Here is an 18,758-nt window from a genome sequence, read left to right as displayed (position 1 = left end):
GCAATGTCTGGAAACAAGTTCTAGATGCATGCAGCACTGTCCATCACATTAAGTATCCACAGAAATAAAAATGTGCTTTATATTCATAAACTGGAAAGTATTTTGGCTTATTACTCCTTTTCCCCAAATCCACTACAAGGCTATCTATTTTGTTTACAGTTACTTTTCTAAATCTCAGCACACGTTTGCTTTCAGAAATACACACAACAGAAAGGGAAAATAGTATTCCTTAGATTTGGTGAATCTATGTGTGTCCTTACATACCTGGGGATCAATGGCATACTAATGACTACAGTAGCTATTCTTGGTGTTTAGTAGCATCTGGGGGTTCATCCTGGGTCTAGTTCTGCCTAATATCTTAATCAATGGACTGAATGATGGGACAGCATGTCCACTCAGCTAGTCTGCAGGTGGCATAAGACTGGGAGAGGCAGTGATACCTCAGAGAGTTGTGCTGCCATGCAGAGGGGCTGACAGGCTGGAGGGATGGGATGATAGAAGACCCATGTGTTGGGGTGTGTTTACGTATAGTGGTTCATTCCTGTATCCCCTATTTTCTGATAATGGTTCTGCCCGGACTCCCTCTCTGTCTCCCTCCTGGATCGCCCCGTCAGTTATGCTTCTCCCCTCCCTTTCCATACACTGTATCCTTCCTAACCCCTCCCTGGTTGCCTGTCCGTCACTCGGTGCCCACACCCTTCCATCCAGAACCTTCTACCTTGGCATCGGGTGATTGGACCAGGGGCCAGGGCTCCACCCCCAGTTAACCCCAGTTGGATACCCGAGCTGTTTGTTACTTGTTTTCCCCTCCCATCGAAAATTTTGATTGGTCCTCGTCCTCATGTTATAAGGCCCTGCTGGGCATGTTTTTCCTTTGTCCGCGCCCGACGACCCCTCTGCAATAAACACCCTCGTTTTTTCCCCCGTCGACGCGGTCCTGCCTTTTCCTTCTCCTGTGGGTTGCAGCCCTGCTCCTCTTCACTGCTCTGTGGATCCTCGCTTCCAAAGGCGATAGCCTTTGGCGCTCTCTCAGGGAAGCCCTCCGGTGAGAGAGTGCCCCCAGTGCTGCTGGCAGTGCTGGCCGCAGCTAGCCGGGACATTCGGAGACTTAGAGGTCAGCCGCCGCCGCTGCAGTTTGGCGCCCAACATGGGGCATGTCCGAGGAGATCACCGGACCCCGCGGACGAGGATCCTAGAGCCATCGGGCTCAACCCGCTGGACTTCTAGACAGTTCCTCTTCTGGCCGTCAAGCTACCCCAGGGTGAGCAGACCCACTGTGGTGGGTGGCGCTCCCCGGGGACCGGGACCGGCAGCTCCCTGCACCCAGGAGTCGGTCCCACCACAGGAGTCACCTTCCCTGGACTCTCGTTGGACCTCCTGGTGACCTGTAAGTCCTTTTCCCCTCCTTTCCTTTTTTCACCCCACCTTTTTAAACTCAGCCGGTTTCGTCCGGCCTCCCGGTTTTGTCCGGGCTTCTTTTTCTCTCTTTTCTTGCTGGCCAGCAACTTGCTGGCATAGTCTGGCGGTGGGGTTACACCGGGAGTCTACGCTTTTTGCTTTTATTTCGCGTTTTCCGGGGTTGGTGGGCTTGGGTCTTTTTCCAACATCTAAATATGGGTGCTCACCTGTCAAAGGCTCAGTTTCAGTTTTGTATCGGGTATCCTTTTTCGTGGGGGTTTTGAGAAAATTAAAAGGAAAGAAATAAGAAAGTTAGTCATATGGCTGTCTGCCCAGTTCCCAGAGGTCTCCCCAGAACAAATTCATGATTGGCATTTTTGGGACCAAATCTGCGTTAAATTAGAAGAATTGGCGAGAGTGGGGGACTCCTCATTGTCGAGAATTGCTTTCTGGGCCTCCCAAGTTAGGGGAGTTTTAAAGTCCCAGAGGGAGCTGAGGAGACAGCCATCTGAACAAAGTTTGGTTTCCAGTTCTCCCTGTTCTCCCTGCCCTACCCCTTCTCCCTCTCCTGTTACCCCTAAACACGGGATCCTGAAGGGAGCAGCCCGCGACAGCACCGCGCGGAGCTCGTCTCACCGCTCCTGCTCTCCTCGGGAATCCTGATCCCCCCGCCCGAGGAGTCCTGGCCAGACTCCCCGGGAGTCTCCCCATACCCCCTTTTCCCCGGTTCATAGGACCCCAAGTTTAAAACGTTCGGTTCGGTTCAGTATTTCTCCTCCTTCTCCCCCCTCCCCATTGCCCTCATACTCTTCACAAGATGGCTCCCAAAGAGCCCAAGATGGCGGGAGCCACATGGCATTTCCCGCCAAAAATCCTCCTTCTTCCCACAATCCCTTTTTCTCCCACCACAACCCCTTCCATCATCCTGACTCCTCCTCTTACCCCTCTCCTTCACCTTTAATTTCTCCTCCCATCGCTCCTCCCTCCCCTCCTCCAGAACCTCCTCCCCGCGGCACTCCCCTTCCAGCGTCGGCTCCTCCCTCATACCACGCCTCGCAGGCGGAGACAAAGTCACCACCCGTCTCCGCCCCCATCCCTGGCTCCTCCCCTTCCTCCCTCTGTTCCGGTTCCCACGGCCCACCTGCCGGTTCCCACGCTCCATCTGGGGCTGGGGGGGGGGCTGAGGGCCGGGACCCGGGACCGCCAGTCATCTCTGCGGCCCCGGTCACTTACCATCCCATGGGGGAGGGGAGGACCCAGCCCCAATGGACCCCGTTCCCACACCACTCGATCAAGGAGTTGTGCAAGGCCCAGAAGGATTTCTCCCGGGAGAGTGAATACTTCCGGGAGATCCTGAGGGCCACACTCTCCGAATCAGTGGTCACCCCCGAAGATCTGAGGTGGTTTTCTCCTGCCTTTTAAACCCTACAGAATTCCTAGTATGGGAAAAGCATTGGCGAAGGGAGATTGTTAAAATCTTACCTTCATTGTGGGAGAACCCAGTGTCAGCCACGGATCTGCAGGGGGGAATGCTATCAACGGACCACTTGTGTGGGACGGGGACATGGGGGGATGGACAAACGCAGGTGTGGTATGTCCCTGCGGCGGCCTTGAGGGAGGGAGCGAAGGCAGCCGAGCGGGCATTCCTCACCCTGCGGTCCCCTACCACCCCTTTAACATCCTTCATAAAGATAGTTCAACAACCTAACGAGCCATTTTTGAGTTTTGTTGAGCGCCTCCGCAGAGCGGTCGCGACGCAGGTCCAGGATGAAACCACCAGGGTGGGGATCCTCACAGAGATGGCGGCGACCAACGCCAATCCAGCCTGCAAGGCCGCCATCCTCAGTTTGCCACTGGATCCTCCACCCACTCTGGACCAAATGCTGGATGTCTGCGACCGGAAAGTGAACATCATCGTGGAGGAGCTCAACAACAGACTCAAGGCTCCGGCTCGGAGGGTGGCCGCCACGGACTTGGAGGAAGTTGCCGCTGCTGCTGCTCCCTCATCCTTCCATCCCACCACGCCCAGGATGCAGCCCCGGACAGATGCCCCATGTCACCTGTGCGGCAAGTCCAGTCACTGGATGCCGGATTGTCCCCTGAGGCGGGAGTTTTATGACTTCAAAATGAAACAGCGGCCTCAGGGGACAGCACAACAACAGAAAAAAAACTAATCAACAAGCGCGCCCCCTCCCCACGCAACGATAAAAATAGGGCAGGTTCCAGTTTACCAGCACGCGGGGGAAAGGGAGAGGAGGGAAACCTCCAACAGGACCTGCCTGTTGCCACAACTTCCTATACATTACCGGACATGACTTTTATCCAACCTACTTCTTGTCTTTTCCAGGCGGTGCCACGGCCAGTCCTCACGACCACCTCGAGGACAGTACCCTTTCGGCTGCAGTTGACGGAGCCGCTCCACCTCAGCAATTCTGACATCCAGTTGGTCTCCGTCAGCCCGGAGTGCCCAGGTACTTGGCATCGGACCAAGGGTAGGTTCGTCATAGTTGGAGATTCAAAACTGACACCACCTGACATTCACATCATCCCGGGTCTTCTATCATCAGACCCAGGAAAATTTGCCATTGCCATGTATTGTGCCAGCCCTCCCACCTTTCTGCCTCGGGGTCAGATTGTGGCGCAAGCCCTTCCTGTCCCTGGGGGGGGTCTGGGATCCAGAGCCACCGGGAACATCCACATCCTCACACCTTCCATCAGTGGCCTGGGCCCAGGCTTTAGGCAGAGAAAAACCTAGAATCACCTGCAGCCTACAGAGGGGTGGAGACCAGAAGCTCGTTCACGGGCTTCTGGACACTGGAGCAGATGTCACGGTCATTCCCTTGCGGGATTGGCCGTCGCATTGGGAGCTGCAAGATGCGGCAGAGCGGATCCGAGGTGTAGGGGGGATCCAATTGGCAAAGCAGTCAAAGAGCATTGTACAAATTAGGGGGCCGGATGGACAATTGGCTTCTGTGTGTCCATTCGTTTTAGACTACACAGAGCCCCTGTGGGGAAGGGACCTGCTTGCCCAATGGGGAGCCCGAATTGATCTACCAGTGGCTCCCCAGGTTTTTGGGGTGGCGGTCACTGAGGAGCGCCCTACCCAGAAGCTGAATTGGCTGACAAATACACCAGTCTGGGTAGAACAGTGGCCGCTTTCAAAACTGAAATTGAAGGCGCTTGAGGAGCTCGTGGAGGAGCAACTACGAAAGGGCAACCTGGTAGAGACCACCTCTCCGTGGAACTCCCCAGTGTTTGTAATCAAGAAGCCAAATAAAGATAAGTGGCGGCTCCTTCATGACCTCCGACAAATAAACAATGTCATCGAAGATATGGGTCCCCTCCAACCAGGGATGCCCTCCCCAACAATGCTCCCCCGAAATTGGAATTTGGCCATAATCGATATTAAAGATTGCTTCTTCCAAATTCCCCTGCACCCGGACGATGCCCCGCGTTTTGCTTTCTCGGTACCTACCATCAACCGAGAGGCTCCCAGGAAGAGATACCACTGGCGAGTTCTTCCACAAGGAATGAAAAACAGTCCAGTTATATGCCAGTGGTATGTCTCTTCCCTGCTATCACCAGTAAGGGCGAAGGCACCCGATACCATCATCTTACATTACATGGACGATATTTTAGTTTGTGCTCCAACTGATGACGTGCTTACCCAAGTCTTGACCTTACAACCGCTGCGTTGGTTGCTGCAGGGTTTGAGTTGCAGCAGGAGAAGATTCAGAGGATGCCACCCTGGAAATATCTGGGTCTTCAAATTGGCAAAAGAACTATCATTCCCCAAAAGATTACAATTCGCAATTCAATTCGGACACTTTCTAATGCCCAGCAGCTGTGTGGGTCCTTGAATTGGGTGAGGCCTTGGCTAGGCATCCCCACCGAAGACCTAGCCCCCCTTTTCAATTTATTGAAAGGGGGAGAGGAGCGTAGTTCTCCTAGGTCTCTCACCCAAGAGGCACAGACTGCGCTGGAGAAAATCCAAAAGTCCATCTTGGAGAGGCAGGCCCATCGTTACCAGCCGGGTCTGCCCTTCAAATTCATCATACTCGGAAAATTGCCACACCTCCATGGAATGATTTTCCAGTGGGAGGACAACAAGGATAACACCAAAAAGGACCAAGGGGCTAGGGACCCTCTCTTGATCATAGAGTGGCTGTTCCTTAGCCACCAAAGGTCCAAAAGGATGACGAGGCCACAGGAGCTGTTGGCGGAACTGATCTGTAAGGCTCGCCTTCGGATCAGGGAGCTGGCAGGTGTGGACTTCGCATGCATTCACGTTCCACTCAAATTGGAATCGGGCCACTTCACAAAAGCTATGTTGGAACACCTTCTCCAAGAGAATGAGGCCCTGCAGTTCGCTCTGGACAACTACACTGGTCAAATTTCTATTCATCGGCTGGCCCACAAAATTTTTAATCAGGAGGTTCAATTTAAATTGTCTCTTAAGCAGGTTCAGAGTAGAACTCCTCTGAAAGCCTTGACAGTTTTTACCGACGCATCCGGCGCATCCCACAAGTCAGTTATGACTTGGAAGGATCCGCAGAGTCAGCGGTGGGAGGCAGACATCAAAGAGGTGGAAGGATCACCTCAGGTCGCTGAGTTGGATGCTGTCGTCAGGGCTTTCGAGAAGTTCCCTGGACCATTCAATCTTGTCACCAATTCAGCTTATGTTGCAGGTGTAGTTGCCCGCTCTGAAAATGCGATTCTGCAGGAGGTGTCCAACATAGCCCTTTATCGCTTGCTCTCAAAACTGGTGAACTTAGTCTCCCACCGAGAGCAACCGTTTTATGTGATGCATGTGCGGTCCCACACTAACCTGCCAGGGTTCATTGCTGAGGGGAACAGGAGGGCTGATACCCTTGCTGCCCCTGTGCAGATGGCCCCGCTCCCAGACGTGTTCCGCCAGGCTAAGATCAGCCACCAGCTCTACCATCAGAACGCGCCTGGTCTGGTCCGGCAGTTTCATCTTAGCCGCGACCAGGCCAAGGCCATTGTGGCCACATGCCCCCACTGCCAATCATTCCAGCTCCCATCTGTCAACACGGGAGCCAACCCTCGAGGGTTAGCGAGCTGTGAGGTGTGGCAGTCCGATGTAACTCACATTTCTGAGTTTGGTAAGCTCAAATTTGTGCGCGTATCCGTGGATACTTTCTCTGGCGCTGTCTTTGCCTCCGCCCACGCAGGGGAGAAGGCAAATGACACCAAAAAACATCTGCTTTTAGCCTTCTCCACACTGGGCATCCCCAAAATATTAAAAACAGATAATGGCCCAGCATATAAATCCAGGGAGCTGCGCAACTTCCTGCAGCAATGGGGAATAGAGCACAAGACCGGCATCCCCTATTCCCCAATGGGTCAAGCTGTTGTGGAGCGGACCCATCAGAGCCTCAAAAGGGTCCTTCAGCAACAACGAGAGGCAATGAAGATGGAGTCCCCCCAGGTCTGCCTTGCCAAGGCCCTTTTTACCATCAACTTTTTAAACTGTTCATTTGATAATTTAAATCCACCAATAGTAAGGCACTTCGGGCAGCATCAACAACTGCAGCCGAAAGAGAGACCTCCAGTTCTCGTTAAGGACCCCGAGACCTGGAGGACGGAGGGACCCTTCGACCTCATCACTTGGGGGAGGGGATACGTTTGCGTGTCCACTCCCTCAGGTCCAAAATGGGTCCCTTCGAAATGGGTCAAGCTGTTCACTGCCCCCCGTCCATGTCTGGCCAGGAAAGTGGCACAGGTCGAAGAGGCCTGTTGGAGGAGGAGGAAGAAACCCTTCGAGGGGGATTTAGACATCATCCCTGGGCAGAACCATCCCTTATAATTTATTCTAATGACTCTCTGTTCTGTTTTCTTTAGCCCAAGAAAGCCCGAGAATGCCCGTCCCCAGAATTACCATCAGGTTGATCATCCTCTGGAGCTTCCTCATGATCGCGAGCCCGTGAATTGTCCCCCAACCCAGACAAAACGTCTGGAGAATGCTTGCCGGCGCCCTCGGCCAGGATCACTTGTGCCTCACCACCGCATCGGCAGCAGACCCCTTGTTGACCTGCCTTGTGGGGATCCCGCTCCCTCCAGATGAGTTTCCTGAACCCCTTTACTCCTACCTCGAACCCCTCTCCCAAAATAAAGTCTTCCGCCCCTCTAGTCCCAACCCTAATTTGATCTGGAGGAGGCTAATGTTCAAATTGAATATATCAAAATCTGAACCTATTGAATTTAAACTGCTCGGCTCCGCATCGGCTCGTTTGTGTATTGAGTTTTTCCCCTTCCCCGGCCGCGACGAAAGATCTTTCACACCTGTCATAGAACCTAATCAGAACTACGCGGCGGGGAATTGGTGTTCCGTTACCTCCCATATTACCACCTCCCTTAGCCTTGATGATAAACCCAGAGCCCTCCCTAATGGTGTATTTCTTATTTGCGGAGACCGGGCATGGGCAGGCATCCCCTCTCGCCTTATAGGAGGCCCGTGTACTTTTGGGCGGCTGACGCTGTTTGCGCCTAACAACTCCCAAATTAAGGATTGGAAGGAGAAAATAGTCGCACACAATTCAGCCCGCATAACAAGAGACCTGAAAGACTTAGATGAACAGTGCGACTCCAAAATTGTACATTGGTCTAAGCCAGAAGGTGTCGCATGGACAGTTTTTCTTCCGTGGGTGTCCATTGCGAAGTCTCTAGGTGAATTGGCCCACCTAGAGTGTTGGGTAGCCAAACAAGCAAATTTGACCTCAGCCGCTTTGAGTGACCTCCTATCAGACGAGGAAATAACAAGGCAGGCGACCCTTCAGAACAGAGCAGCAATAGACTTTCTATTGCTGCTCCATGACCATCGATGCAAAGAGTTTGAGGGGCTCTGCTGTCTCAACTTAACATCAAAAACCGAGGATGCCAGAAGCTCCATATACAAAATGAAAGGGATGATCAACGATATTAAAGAAAGAACATCGGACTGGTTGGGGGACCTTTTTACGGGATGGGGACTCTCGGGCTGGGTGGCCTCTGTTTTAAAGACTGTTGTTTTGGTTCTGTTTGTTCTGTTAGTTATCTTGATTTCCATCTCCATCATATGGAGAATTCTAAAGAGACTTATTCTTAAGTTAATTTCGTCTGAGGAGGTCAACCGAGTGGTGGTCGAAGAAGGAGTTTCAGACGAAGATGAAGAAGGAAGTTCGGAAGGAGAAGAATACCAGATGGAAGACCACCCTTGGTCAGGAGACCTCCCAGAGGACAGCTTTTAAGTTGCCCCTCTCCCCCTTTTTCTTTTCTTTTAAACAAAAAAGGGGGAGATGTTGGGGTGTGTTTACGTATAGTGGTTCATTCCTGTATCCCCTATTTTCTGATAATGGTTCTGCCCGGACTCCCTCTCTGTCTCCCTCCTGGATCGCCCCGTCAGTTATGCTTCTCCCCTCCCTTTCCATACACTGTATCCTTCCTAACCCCTCCCTGGTTGCCTGTCCGTCACTCGGTGCCCACACCCTTCCATCCAGAACCTTCTACCTTGGCATCGGGTGATTGGACCAGGGGCCAGGGCTCCACCCCCAGTTAACCCCAGTTGGATACCCGAGCTGTTTGTTACTTGTTTTCCCCTCCCATCGAAAATTTTGATTGGTCCTCGTCCTCATGTTATAAGGCCCTGCTGGGCATGTTTTTCCTTTGTCCGCGCCCGACGACCCCTCTGCAATAAACACCCTCGTTTTTTCCCCCGTCGACGCGGTCCTGCCTTTTCCTTCTCCTGTGGGTTGCAGCCCTGCTCCTCTTCACTGCTCTGTGGATCCTCGCTTCCAAAGGCGATAGCCTTTGGCGCTCTCTCAGGGAAGCCCTCCGGTGAGAGAGTGCCCCCAGTGCTGCCGGCAGTGCTGGCCGCAGCTAGCCAGGACATTCAGAGACTTAGAGGTCAGCCGCCGCCGCTGCACCCATGAACCTCAGCGAAGAGAAATATCAAGTCCCACACCTGAGGAGGAACAGCTCCACCCACACACCAGTGTATGCTGAGGGATACCCACCTGGAAAGCAACTGGGCAGAAAATACCCTGGGGTTCCCAGCTGAATATGAGTCAGTGATGTTACTTGCAGCAAATGTTACTGGCATTCTGGTCTGCATTAGAGAAAATACAGCCAGCAGATCAACAGACTTGATCCAGTCCCTCTGTTTAGTGCTGCTGAGACAACATCTGGCGTACTGTGCTTAGTTCTGGGCTTTGCAGTGCAAGAGAGACATGGATGTATTAGATAAATTCCAGAAAACAGAAACTAAAATGTTCAGGAGAATGGAGTATCTCACTGGCGAGGAAAAGCTGAAACATATGGGACCCTTCAGCCTGTGGAAAACAAGGCCCATCTGTAAGGTTACTAATTTTGCTAAACACCTGAGGAAAAAATGTAAAGAATCTTTCTTCTTTTCAGTGGTGACAAGGCTAGAGACAATGAGCAGTATTGGAAACACAGGAGGTTCCCTGTGAACATCAGAAAACACTTCTTGTCTGTGAGTGTGACTGAGTACTGCCACAGGCTGCCCAGGGAGACTGTGCAGTGTCCCTCTTTGGAGAACTTCAAAGGCTGTCTGAGACACTGAATCCCTGTAATCCTGCTTGACTGGGGATATTTGACTAGATGACATGCAGAGATCCCTTCTAACCTCAATCACTCAGTGGTTCTATGATTCTGTGATTCTTTGGATCTAGGATATATAAATTCTATTACTCTGAAATAATTTTAGGTGATTACCATAGTAAGGATTTAATATTGGATGTTTGTTCCTCTGCAAGATGTTCTTGAAAATAAGATATATTAGAAGTCGAAGACTGAGATCTAGTTAATTGTGTCTGAGGCTTTTAAAAAGGACACAATCCATTTCTCTTCATTTAAACAACAGGATACCAGAAGACACTAAAATATCTGCTATTTCACTTCTTTCTAGTAGATTCATTAATATCCTGGACCATGCAGGTAATTTCAAATAGCATCTTCTCCCAATATGGTTTTGCAGTTCTTATCACCTTACCAAAAACACTACTGAACACATTGACCAGCTGTAATATATTCACTGTGATGCTGAATATTCCAGGCCCTTTTTTTTTTTTTTTTACTAGACTGTACAAAATATCAGCATTAAAAACAGACAGTTCAAAAATCTAAGCCTGCATTTGAAACCACTGTCATTCTTTGTGGCCTGACATTCTAAAAAAATTTGCAAGGCTGTATGGGATGAAATTTTCTTGGTGAAGAGTTTGGTAGGCTTCACAATAATACATTTGAAAAAGCAATTTTGTACCATGGCAGATAATTAACAGTTTAGGTTGTCTCAAATATCAGTAGGAGTTGCAGGTAACAATGTTATGTTCTATTTCTACAAGTTTCAGGAAATTGATGGTTAAACAGTTCCTCTTACAGATATGATGAGAAAAAAAAAAAAAAAAAAAAAAAAAAAAAAAAAAAAAAAAAAAAAGCTCTCAAATTTTCTTCTTGAATAAACACAATTGTAAGCAAAATCAATAAAGAGCCACGAGCCACTCAAGTAAAGTCTCTGAAAAGTCCAATTACTTGAGAACAGTTAACCATTCAGAATGGAACAGGACATATGAATGAACATAATGAACATTTTTTCTTTTATGGGGGTAACTTTGAAGATCCAGAAAGTTTTACTTTGTATAAATAGAAGTATTTCCTTGATTTTCTTTTTTTAACAGCAATGAGACTACATTGTATTCAAAAGGCTGACACATTAGAGGACAAGTCTAGAAATCAATCTGATTTTTTGCCACAAAATTATCATGCAGCTCTAAGTGGTTCTGGTTTTAGCAATTTTATTCACAGTAACTAGTATGGGGCTATGTTTTGGATTTATGCAGAAAATAGTGTTGGTAATATAGAGATGCTTTTCTTATTGCTGAGCAGCACTTTCACAGCATCAAGGACTTTCCTCCTTCTGATACTTCTCCTCCAGGTAGGAGGCTGGGGCTGCACAAAGAGAGGGGATAGGAAACAACCAGGACAGCTGACCTCAACTGACCAAAGGGTTATTCTGGACCCTACAGTCTTGTGGTCACTGTGTAAAGCTGGGGGAAGAAGAAAGAATCAGGATATTTAGAATGGTAGCATTTTTCTTCCAAGTCACTATTCAGCATGATGGAGCCCTCCTTTCATGGGGATTGCTGAACATATGCCTACTCATAGGAAATGGTGAATGAATTCCTTGTTTTGCTTTGATTTTGTGAGTGGCTTTTCTCTAAAAACTTCTAATCTCAACCTATGACTTTTCACATTTTCACTCTTCCAATTCTCTCCCCTATCCCATCATGATGGAAGTGACCAAGTGGATGTGCGGGACTTAGACTTAGTGGCTGGGGTTAAACCACAATATGAATGAAAAATACAGATTTCACTTTTGCCTGAGAGTATTATACTAGGCCACTGATTTTACAGAAATTCAAAATGCCATGATGGTACAACAAAATACCATACCTTTTCACTAGCCATTTCTATCAGAAATGGAATGCATACTTGATTAATATTTCTATTCTACTGAACAGTTGCTAATATTTCTCTGAGTATCACATCCATAATTAACAAAGAAGATAGCCAGAGTAGTCTAGAAAGGAAATACAGAAAGGATCAGAGATGCAGTTTAGTAAAAGGAAAGCTTGACAAGGAGAGAGAAAGGAGAGAATAAACTACCAGAGTTTTCAGCTAGAAAGGAAAATATCAGCAAGAAAAAAATATAGCAGCTTTCATGAACCTAAAAGATTAATGAAGTTCCATCACCCTGCCTCTTCAGAATAAGCCAAACTGTGGTTATGGAAAAAGGATATTTGTAAAGTTTTATTTAACATTAATTTACTGGGAAGCATTGGACTAGTTTGCAGAGGAAGTCTATGCAATTGCATCACAAGGGGCTTGGGATTTTTATTCCTCTCTCCAAGACCAGGTCAGGTAAATAACTGCCAGGAAAAAGGAAGCATGATCCTTTTAAGATAGATGTGTGCTGCAGATGACCTTTGGAAATCCCTTTTACTTTTTTTCCTCATGAATCTATGCCTCTACTTCATTATTCTATGCAATACCAGAAATTCTGACAGAGCTTAAACAAGGTCTAAAAAGGACTTTACAACACAGAAATATCACTTTTCCTAATTTTGACCCAAATTGGAACTGTGTGACAAAATCCTTGTCACAAACTTATTGAATATCAGCTTAAAATGCATTCTTGCTCCCTGGTAGCTAGAACCTTGTATCTTCCAAATGGGTAAAAGTTACTAGTCCTTGCTACCAGGAGTCTGCTTGATTTTCTCTAAGTGAATTAAATTATAAGTCAATAGCTTCTCTGGTCTTGCAATGAGAAACACAGAAATAGTAGACTTACACAGTACACAAAATCAAACAGGTTTAGTTTAGTTTTATTCTCCTTAATAACTTGAAAACAAAACCACATTTTACTGAACAATTACCAGGCAAGACACTGATTTATTTTATGTGATGTGCAATTCTTATGTCCCCTTTGACTGTCACAAGCAGAGTGGGAGCTTCAAACAAAATTTATTAAAGAAGTCCTTCCTGAGTCACAAAGTGCAGAAAAGACCCCCTTTGTTTCCTAAACTCCTTCTCAGAGAGGAGCCTGGGTGCAGCTGGATATCCAATCTTAGCCCCAGATTTTGTCAACAGTTTAAGCCTAAGGAGTTATAGAGGTGTGAGGAATATTTGTACAACTTTGTCCTTCAGGATTAAGGATCCCAAACCAGATATATTTCTACAAAAATGAATGATTTAGTGTGATAAATGATTTAGCAAGAATATCTTAATCAGAATCATTTACTGCAGAGAATCTAAAACTACTAGTATAGTATAGTATAGTATAGTATGGTATATTATAGTAAAATGTATTATGGCAAAGCAATTATATTAAAGCAATCATATTAAAGCTAGCAAAAAAAACCCCAAACCACCAAATTTTAAGTAGAGATTTATGCCCATACGATCAACTGTGGGAAAAGCTCTTTCTTTCCTCCTCAAGGAGATACCTAGATGGGCTTCCTCATCCAAAGAAAGAATTTCCACACATATTTCAAGAAGAGCTGTGTTAGAAGAACCGGCCATTTGAAAGAGGAACTGGACTTTTGGAGTGCAAAGTGGTTGACTGACAGTTGTATGTTTCCACACTGGCTGTGCTAGGTCAGCATTTTTAGATAAGGATGCTTTAGATCTGCCCTATCTTCACCTCACTATCAAGATGTTTAACTTTGGGGTTGATGAGTCAGACTGGTTTTAGCATAACCCAGCACCAAAAATAGCATGTCCTTCTTTGTTCACCAATGATAGCTATCCAAAATAGGACATTCTGTGAGTTACTTTACTTCATTCCAGGCAGAGCATCGTGCTACACTGACACTGTCACAATAGGGCACTTTGTATTAGGCAGAAGGCATAAGATGCAATCTCAAAACTGGCCATGCTTTTATCCACTATCATGTGGTTTTCTCCATGCTGACTGTGAAACCCCTGTGACATGCAGAGATAGCATGTTACTGTGTGTGGTGTTACATTTTAGTTAAATGTTCTGTCTCACCCCTCAAAAATGTACAGTTTATTCAGAGCCTGGGATCCTCCCCTGAAGTATCATGTATTTGTAATCCCATTGGCCCAAGTCTTATTCTGCGCCCACTTTGAATCTCCCTGTTAAGCTGTGCGAAGCAGACCGAACTCTCTCTTGGCCCTTTTCTCCTTAGGCTCTCTCTCCCCCTCCCTCCCCCTTTTCCTCTTCTCCCTCAGAAACCACACTGCTCCCAGGGGTGGGACCCCCAATTAACGCTCATGTAATCAGCACCCTCAGAAGCCGTGTGGAATCTCCTTGCCTGCCTATTGCTACCAGGGAACAGTCAGCTTAGGGGGCCCTCCAGGGACTCCCCAGGGACCCTTAAACAAACAGCAACAACTGTGGGCAGTTGTGAGACTGCCATGGTGACCAGTGATCATCTTGCTCCACATGCTCTCTATTCAGGTGGATTTTTTAAAAAGCTGAGAGCATATGTTCAGTGGTAATAAAAGTTCTTCACTGAAATTTTATTGATCACGGCAGGACTTTTGAAAGGTGTTTTTTCTGTCTGACACACTTTTTTTCCAACCTTGATGTACAAAAATGCTGAAACATGCTTAGAGGCAGAACATAGCAGGAGAGACCAGTCAGGGAAAGACTAGCAAGATGCTAGCTAGTATTTAATGAAGTTTTAGGGACCTGGGCTTGGACACTTCACATGCAGTTTTAAATAAATACATAAATCACTACCTTCTTTATTTCAGGGGAGGTTATAGAAACAATCTTTCTCAGGGACATGGAGCTACACCAGTATTTTAGTATGGCAAGACTGAACACTAGGCTCCAATGTGAGATGCTCTCAAGGCCACTGATATTAGATTTGCATTCCCAAAGACCTATTGATGGCTGCATATTTTTTCCTACAATCTTAATGGGTAGCCAGCATGTCACAGGCAGCATTAAGCTACACAAAGCTGCTCACCATGATAGCTGACAGTCTGCACATGAACATCATTAACTAGAAAGCTATGTAACACAAGCTTCAGCAGGGTGTGCTTGAGCACTGATTGAAGATGCCACACCATGACTTTGACTTTTTCTTCCATCTATGCTATTCTAAACCTGGCTGATCCTACAGAGTCACTTTTTAGAACAGACTTTTTAGTAAAATTTTTATTGGTGATAGTTGGTGCCATTCAAAAATAAAAAAGAAATAATACCTTTTCATAAAAGCAAAAGATTCAAAGGAGAATGTACTGAATTTTTCCTTCTCACATTGTCGATGGAGAGAGTAAATCTTGAAATGGAGGGGAAAAATTGCCTTTTAGTGGCTGAATCCTTGTTTCCAGCTATTTTTGACTTTTTTTCTTTCTGAGCAGTGAACATTTGAAAAAGTTACTCATCTTCCATTTCACACAGTTTCATCTTTCACTACATGCAGTTATCAGATCGTTTCGCCACTCTATTAAAAACTATGATGCTATGCTATGAGATTTAAAAAATATAATCCAGCCATTACTGAGAGTATTGTTTCCACATTCTGTTACTGTCAGGTGGGCAAAACACCTGGTAAGAAACTAATATAAATTGGAATGGATACTTAAAAAGCACTAGAAGTGTCAGTAATGCTTTAAATATTTTACAAAAGCTGTGATCCATAGGCTTTAACTTCAGCCAAAACCCACTCAAAGCGAACTAGGCCTAAAAAACCCCTCTGCAATAAATAGATACCTCCTGGAGATATTCTAGCCAGCAAATCTCCACCTTTGTGTTCTGAACAAAAGCTTCTGAAAAACTTTGAAAAATCCTCCATGAAAGATAGAAGAAAATGGGAGAAGATTTTTTTTCTACCTCTGTTTTTCTAGTTTGCCTCACAAAAGATCTATTTTAATAGCAATGTCAGGCCAATTTGGTGTCAGCACCAAGTTCTGAAGTATGTGTTCTAAAGTGCTGCTTCTCAATACATTCCTGATGTTTTGAGAGGCTACCTAGAACAGAGGCTAGACAGGGTTAAAGGAATAAAATAGGTATTTAGTAAAAGGCTTCAAAGGATACACCTTGGGCAGTACACGAGCCCGGCCATAGCTACACCTAAGATGGATGACAGGTCACACATTTTATAATGTGTAACTTATAATTTTTATAAGTTTTGGGCTATTTACATACTGGGATTAATTGTCCAGTTACAGCTTCAGGTTATGAAGTCCCATCCTTCCATGCTATTTATTTACTGTTGTTTATACTTTTTGGGCCTAAAGCTGCAATGGTGTCCTTGGTTCTTGGGGGTGGGAAAGGATTGTTTTGTCTAACTAAATTGAGAGGAGGAGAGCTTGCTAACACTTTATATGAAGTTCAGAGCTATATACTAATGCAGCACAGAATGTAGATAATATGTAAGCTAAAGCTTAAGGCATCACTTCATGCTATTCTTATAAGAAATAAGTTTTCAAAAAACCATAAAGGCTTTTCTTGATCTGAGTGCATTGACAATAAACTTTTGGGAAAAGATAGCATGCAGAGAAAATAAACTCATATTTATTGTATTATATTTGCTACATATACAAATTATAATATTTACAACTGAGATATTGGTAAAAATACATGCACTTATGCTGTAGGGGATCTCTGTTTTCTGTTGTACAAGATGGAAAATTGCTGGCATTTTAAATTTGAGGTTTGACAGCAATATTTTTAAATTCAATCAAGTTAAGTGAGGTACTATATGACTGGGGTATAGTAAAGGATAAGAAGTGATCTTCTCAACTAAAAATCTGGGTTTTTTGCTCTGAAGAAAAGGCAAAACGTCTGCAAATTGGGAGCTAAATGACAGATGAGATAATAAAAGATGACTCTACTAGAGAAAGATTATTCTGTACTTACTTTCTTCAACATGTCATTTATGTCCATACAGGAAACTAGAAAAAAATAATCTCCCTGGACATCTCCAAATGTCTCCTATCATGCCGAGTAGAAAATGATGGTGAAGTCTGGGAGGTATATGGATGTCAGATATATGAAGTAAATGAGCAATTGGCTGAAGGAAAAGCCCAAAATGACTCATACTGAAAAAGGAGATTTGAGACTATATGTGATAAGTGACAGAATAAAAGAAAAAAAAAAAAAAGAAAGCAAACAGAGAAATCTCTTGAACTTTGTCTTAAAATAAGAAATTCAGAACATCAAATGAAATTATCAAAAAAGCTCAATAAGAATATACATTTTCACAATATGCATAATTAATATTGTGGATTTTATCATGTGAATGAATTCTATGTGATGTTGTAGATGTCAGAAATATGAACAGGGTATAAGGTAGTCAAAATGGATGCAAGATTCCAAAGAAAATTCCTTTGCCTATGCTCCTAAAGTCATATATTTTTCATGTCTTTCCCAGTGTTTACGTTCATAGCCCATTCCCATTCTATATTTTAAAATAAAAATCTTGGTGTGTTAATTTCAATTTTAGTTGTAATATAGTCACAGATGTCTACATATATAAGTGTGTATATAACAGATATTAAAGTAAATCATCTGTACACTGTTTCAAGAAGAAATTTAATCATAGAATTGAAATCTAAAAATCTCATTAATCATATTATGGGATAAGTAGTAATCTACAAGTGTAGATTATATTTCATATTTTTAAAGGAAATATTAGTCTTTCTACTAAGCCTCATTAAAATAAAGCTCATCTCATCTTGCCCCTAACAAAACAAATCAAACTGCAGTAACCAATAGAGGGAAGACAAATACATAAAATAAAACACCAGAAGACTAAACCAAGTACCAGACTATTAAACAGAGTATTAGTTCCTTAAGTATCAAGGCATATAATTTGCTGTATGCAATATATGTCTCCTTCACCACAGCGGGTATTTCAACAAATGTGCTAAATAATATTTTGAGGTTTTTTTCCTTTTCATGTATTAATTTAAGACCACCCTGTCTCCTTATCCCACTCCCCTTTACAGCTCTGCTGTGTTATATGAACTAGGTTTTGTGTTATACACAATTGTGTATAACACAATTAATTAATTATGTAATTATGTGTTTCCAAATTAGCTCTCTAAATAATTTTCTACTACACTTACAGTACCTAGTCTAAGCCAGCAGCACACCCTCTAAGAATTTATATGCTTCTGCTGCAGGCTTTGGTTTTTTGCTTGAATAAGTATGTCTATGATAATGCTTGCTTGCTTGCTTGCATTTTATTAGATGAGGTTGCAAATTTCCTTCCAAATTGCAATGCTTGCAAGTACACCCACATGCTTAAGCTGATAAATGAAATGCTTACAACACATGATTATTATGAACAATTTTAATGAGACAAAATTCAGAGGAAGTTCTGGAAAAGCAGTTCTGCAAGAGTTCAATATATATAACACTGCTGCCTTCAAAGAAAGATATGAATTTGTTGTATAGAACGAATCAAGGTCACAACAGCAAACACAGTGAGACATCTTGATGGGTAACTCCTTTGTCCCTCCTGATCTGATAGAGTTACACTGAAAAGTAAGGAAACATCAGACTTAAGACCAGAAAGTATAGCTCATATTCAGTAAGAAACACAGCTCTGCTACCATCAAATCTACACAGCTCCCCAAAGCAAGAAGTGGGTGATACTTTACATACTTTATAAAGCCCACCCAGTTCCATCCAAAATAAATCTTTTTTGTTTAGTTAGACTTAACAGTCCCAGTTAATATTTACTTGGGATTTATATACTTTAGTATAAAATTCTTTTATAATCATCATTGAGTCAAATTCTGCTTTTCGAATTCTGCATCTGGTCCTAGTGCAGACTGAGAGTGAGGGGTTAAAT

The 18,758-nt window shown here is 44.9% G+C and overlaps 1 protein-coding gene across 1 annotated transcript; it reads left to right on the top strand.

The window, feature by feature from the left end:
• Positions 1–1,055: 1,055 nt before the first annotated feature.
• Positions 1,056–8,648, top strand: LOC120503489. Its single transcript, XM_039711997.1, has 3 exons — positions 1,056–1,387; positions 3,746–3,869; positions 7,264–8,648. The coding sequence occupies exon 3, from the start codon at positions 7,383–7,385 to the stop codon at positions 8,646–8,648; it is 1,266 nt and encodes a 421-aa protein (XP_039567931.1). The 5' UTR covers positions 1,056–1,387; positions 3,746–3,869; positions 7,264–7,382.
• The last annotated feature ends 10,110 nt before the right edge of the window (positions 8,649–18,758 follow it).

This window comes from Passer montanus, unplaced genomic scaffold (assembly GCF_014805655.1).
Source record: "Passer montanus isolate IOZ18808 unplaced genomic scaffold, ASM1480565v1 scaffold26, whole genome shotgun sequence".
Classification (NCBI taxonomy): domain Eukaryota; kingdom Metazoa; phylum Chordata; class Aves; order Passeriformes; family Passeridae; genus Passer; species Passer montanus.
Note: the sequence above shows the minus strand (reverse complement) of the source record. Positions and strands in the feature narration are given on the sequence as shown.

Excerpts from the sequence above, each read along its gene's own strand:
- LOC120503489 (XM_039711997.1), top strand. The coding sequence starts at position 7,383 with ATGCTTGCCGGCGCCCTCGGCCAGGATCACTTGTGCCTCACCACCGCA.